The sequence below is a fragment of the Ostrinia furnacalis genome, unplaced genomic scaffold (genome assembly GCF_004193835.3).
Source record: "Ostrinia furnacalis isolate ACB-3 unplaced genomic scaffold, ASM419383v2 OfSCF0999, whole genome shotgun sequence".
Classification (NCBI taxonomy): Eukaryota; Metazoa; Arthropoda; class Insecta; order Lepidoptera; family Crambidae; genus Ostrinia; species Ostrinia furnacalis.
This window is the reverse complement of record NW_021131238.1, coordinates 5,126-9,844: the sequence shown is the minus strand read 5'-3', so window position 1 is coordinate 9,844 and position 4,719 is coordinate 5,126. Positions and strand designations below refer to the sequence as shown.

At 35.4% G+C, this 4,719-nt stretch overlaps 1 protein-coding gene across 1 annotated transcript; it reads left to right on the top strand.

Annotated features, from left to right (window-relative positions):
- Positions 1-605: 605 nt before the first annotated feature.
- LOC114350883 (organic cation transporter protein) lies at positions 606-4,376 on the top strand. The gene is made up of 3 exons (XM_028301837.1): positions 606-961; positions 2,984-3,391; positions 3,653-4,376. Exons 1-3 carry the CDS (start codon positions 618-620, stop codon positions 4,374-4,376), a joined length of 1,476 nt encoding a protein of 491 aa, XP_028157638.1. The 5' UTR covers positions 606-617.
- Positions 4,377-4,719: the final 343 nt, after the last annotated feature.

The window sequence follows — 4,719 nt, the reverse complement described above, 5'->3', positions numbered from 1 at the left end:
CGTCTGTACTCTGAGCTACACTTTGACTTTACAATTATTAATCAGTTAATGAAGGCAAACGAACTTGCCGTGTTTTGTAAACTTGTGTTGCTAGATTCGCTTTGAACTGTTTACTCGACGAATTGTTGGGATTTGACGAGGGCAACCAAGTATGTAACTTGGTATAATTGTAATAATTTATTATTGCGATATTACGTTTTGTAGCTACGACAAAGACCTTTTGAAGATGATGAGATATCGTCGGTGAAATTTATTCATCGTGAAAGTTATCAACAATAACTTTTAATAGCATATTTAATAAATTAAAAATAGTAAAGAAATAAATGAATTATGTAACTAATTAAATTGTAGTGAGCTAATTTTAACCCAAATATACTTTGCGGTTTTAAAGTAACGTGCTCAGAAGCTAACAAATTCTAAACTGAATGTTATACCAAACTTTAAGTCGGTACCTAATCCCAACTTTATTATTTACTAGCGGCNATATCCTCTGGGAAGCTGAAACTTTCAAATTTATAGTAAGCCGATAGCGACGCGCTGCAAAATCGATACGCTGACGTGATTCCGCGACCAACGAGATTATTTCGACTCGTATTTAGTGGTATTTTCGTGGTAAAATGGCTAAAGGGAAAAATCTGAAGTTGCACAACCCGATAGAGAAGCATTTCAATGTGATAACGCCGTATCATTACTACTTTTTCTTTTTAATATTCTTGAGTAAACTGCCCATTTTCTGGCATGTGCTGAACCTGATATTTTTGACGCCTCCGATGAAGTATTACTGTGAAGGTGGCTGTCCATATTGTCCATATCTTTCCTGGGATAGGAGTGTGTTCTCTGAGACGATGCAGACTAAATTCAATTTGGTGTGCGATAAAACGTGGCTCGTGAGCTTCTCGAATAGCATCTCTTACGTCGGAACGCTCATTGGGTCGTTACTCTTTGGATTTCTGTCAGACAAGTAAGCTATCACATAAACCTATAAATTATATTACTTGGGCAATATCCTACTCGTTCTTTAAGTAAAGACATAAATATTACTCGGATCTGTATTAGTAGGTGTAGGTACTTAAAGTAATAGCTTTTCTAATGAAAAGCTACCACAAAAAGTATTTCAGTACCTACAATGAAATGGGTAGAATTTATTATATCTTTGCCTCAATTATTCAAGTCTTTATGATTAAAGTAGCTCGGGAACTGTAAAGTTAATCTTTAATAAAACCTTTAGTCCTGTCCAACTTGTGTCCAGCTCAACGTCTTGTAAATTAATCAAAGCATTACCACAGAATAATAATAAGTGCATTACTAAAATGACTTTTTGATCTCTTTACTGATTATAATGGAATCAATCTTAAATTCATAATTAACTACCTACTTAGTATGACCTTAAAGTTTATGCATTATAGCCTGACCAGGAACATAAAAACCCTGGCATAGTGGCGCGTCAATTGCATTTGATAGTGCAACACTGAGTATAGTCGTACCTGTGTTAAATTATTTATTTATTTATTTAAACTTCAGCACACATAGAGACAATGCACTGTGGCGGACTTAATGCCGGATGGCATTCTCTGCCAGTCAACCACGGGTCATGCAGAAAGAGTAAGGCGGTGCAAAAAGTGTACATTTAGAATAATATACCTACTTACATAGGATTACATACAATAAATGACATAATATAAATAAATATAATAGACATACACATAAATACATAAACATAATAGTATTATAGATGTACACATCACTCATGTCGGAGATAACGAGATAATGAAGAAAAAAGGTCATTCCTTGAAATGTTTGCGCAGAGCCAAATTAATAGGCTAACTTTATGTATCAGGAATCAGGATTCAGGATTACGGGCTAATTTGATATTTTCATAAATTAAGGAAAAAATATTATTATAGGTAACCTGATTTAAATAAATTAAATGAAACCATCAATCGAGCTTGTAGAATTTATTTTATTATTCATCAATAATCAAATTCAGAACTTGAATATTCAACTGCAATGTCTGCTCATGAACGCTTCAAACTCGGTACTTCTTTCCCAATCCCATAAAATTCAACACTTAGAAAGTGACAAAAAATTTTAAAATAGGTAGTTGAAACAAACCACAGCTAATTTTCATAGTGGACTGTACTAATGATGGGCCAACTCGTAAAAAATAAAACTCGATTTCACCCGAGTTAAAATCCACATAACTCGGGTTGAACTCGAGTTACGTAACTCGAGTTAACTGGGTGGACAAGTGAATGTTTTTTATTTATTTTTACCAGTTTAATCCCTTAGCTTCGCATTAATACTTAGTTAAAAAAATTACACCTGAATTTTCCACTATCTGAATGGCTACAAATCTTTTACTATCAAATTAATTAAAGCGTTAATACCAGAAATTTAGCGTTATTTTTTTTGGCACAGTGACGGGTTTGAGTGTGCTTTAACCTATTTTNTGGACTGTACTATACGATAAACATGTCAGTCAATTTGACAACCTTTGTCGGAAACATTATTCAATGAAAATATTGTCCAAACCCTTAGTATTTCTCTTCGACAAATACTTTAACACATTGTGAACCACTTTTCTTTCACGACTATAAAAATATTTTAGCAATTTAATTCATAAAACCAATTGCGCACATTTAAAATAAACTTTGTTTACACTTTGACAGCAATAGACTGACATGCAAGGTGACATGTCAATGAAGTTTTCAGTTACTGTTGCCATTAAAAGAAATTAGTACCATTAGTTTTCCGCAACATGGCGAGGGTTTTTATGTTCCTGGTCAGGCTATAATTTTATCTAGTCTCAACTTTACCTATTAATACTTCGCCAATAACATTTATACATTTTTTTAATGAATTATAAAGGGTGATAATCGAATATATCTCTTAAAGTACTATATTAAAAAAATTAAAAAAATCTAACGTGAACAAGGAACCATTAATACAACAACTAGTAAACTTTATTAATGTTACCTTTCAGATTCGGGCGTCTAAATTCCTTCACAATCAGCTGCCTTATCTTGGCAATCTCTGGTTGCCTCGTCAGCGTCATGCCCATGGAAGGTCTCTTCATCTTCATGCGGTGCATCGAGGGCATCGGCGTCGGAGGAGCCATCGTGACTGCCTATGTCCTCTGCATCGAATTCTGCGGAGTCAGACACCGGGAGTCCGTCACTGCCTTGTTCCACATTCCGATCAACATCAGCCATATGACCTTAGCTGGGATATCGTACTTGTTGAGGCACTGTGACGACTTCCAACTGGCGTTGTCGGTGCCGGTATTCTTTTTCGTGGCGATGAAGTGGCTGGTGATGGAGTCTCCTAAATGGCTGATGGATAATGATAGAGTGGAGGAGGCGGCGATTGTGATGGAAAAGATATCCAAATTGTAAGTAAATATCTTCTGTCATTGCTTAAACTATTTAACTGCTTCAGAATCTTAATAATTTATTTCTGAAGTAGGTAGGAATAATTAACAAGCACTGATAAATAAAAATAATTATATACCATTTCTTTCACAAGAAACGACAATTAAATTAATAAAGTACCACATTTCCACTTCACAATAATTATTAAAGGTTTTCCCGACAGCTGCATTCATGTCGGTTTTATCGGAACTAATAACTTCACCAATATTTTCTTTTCGCAGTAATAGGCTTTCGAGCGAAACAATTAAAGAAGAAATCGAAGCCTATCACGCAACCCAGGGCCAGAAGCGGCGGACCAAAGTGAAGTTCTGGCAAATATTCAACCATAAAAAACTTACTTTGAACCTCGGGTGCATGTCAGTCATCTACTTCGTGTGCGGCATGGGCTATTATGGCGTGTCCCAATACATCGGGAGAATGAGTGGGGACATACATGCAAACGTGGCGATTTCAGGAGCATTATTATTACCAGGGACAATAACAGCATTTTTTCTACTCAAAATCCTCAACCGCCGAACGTTCTTGATGGGCACTACATTTCTGTCGGGACTGTTCATGATCATAGTCATTTGTATTCCATACCATATGGGCTGGTTTCGGGTGGTCATTGCTTGCATTTGCAACTGCTTCTTCTTTATGTCTTTTATTATAGTTTTCTTGTATGGCGTCGAGCTGTTTCCTACTACTATCAGAAATTCAGTTTTGGGATTTCTGTCTGTATTATCAAGAGTGGGTCAAATAGTCGCCCCGCCTATAAACTCTTTGCCAGAAACCGCGGCCGGTGGGATATTTGGTGCCATGGCAATCATTGGGTCCATTTTATGCTACCCACTTCCAGAAACGAAGGATATAGAACTACCATCTTCATTAGAAGATTCCAAATCTTTGCCACGAAAGAGAACATCAACATTAGAAGAAAATTATAATGCTGTTGAAATGAAATGATACTTCGCTAAAATATTAATGTATTGTTGTTTTACTCGTACTTACCATTATTTTTTAAGAATATTTATTCAACATTTAATTTATATTAATAAATTTATTATCGTACAAATTGATGTCTTTTCACCACTACTTTATACTTAAGCAGTCTTGAGTTTTTAAGTTTTCGATCGCTTATTCAAAAGCATCCAATATTTCTTATGAAAGTTGTAACTTTTATGACGTATAAAACCAAGAAGTTGAACTTTTGGGCAAAAGTTTTTACAGGCACTATCGCGGTACGAAAATATGAAACGCTCTAAGTTGAGCTTAGAATTGATTTTATTCAGCTGATACCAACCTTGGG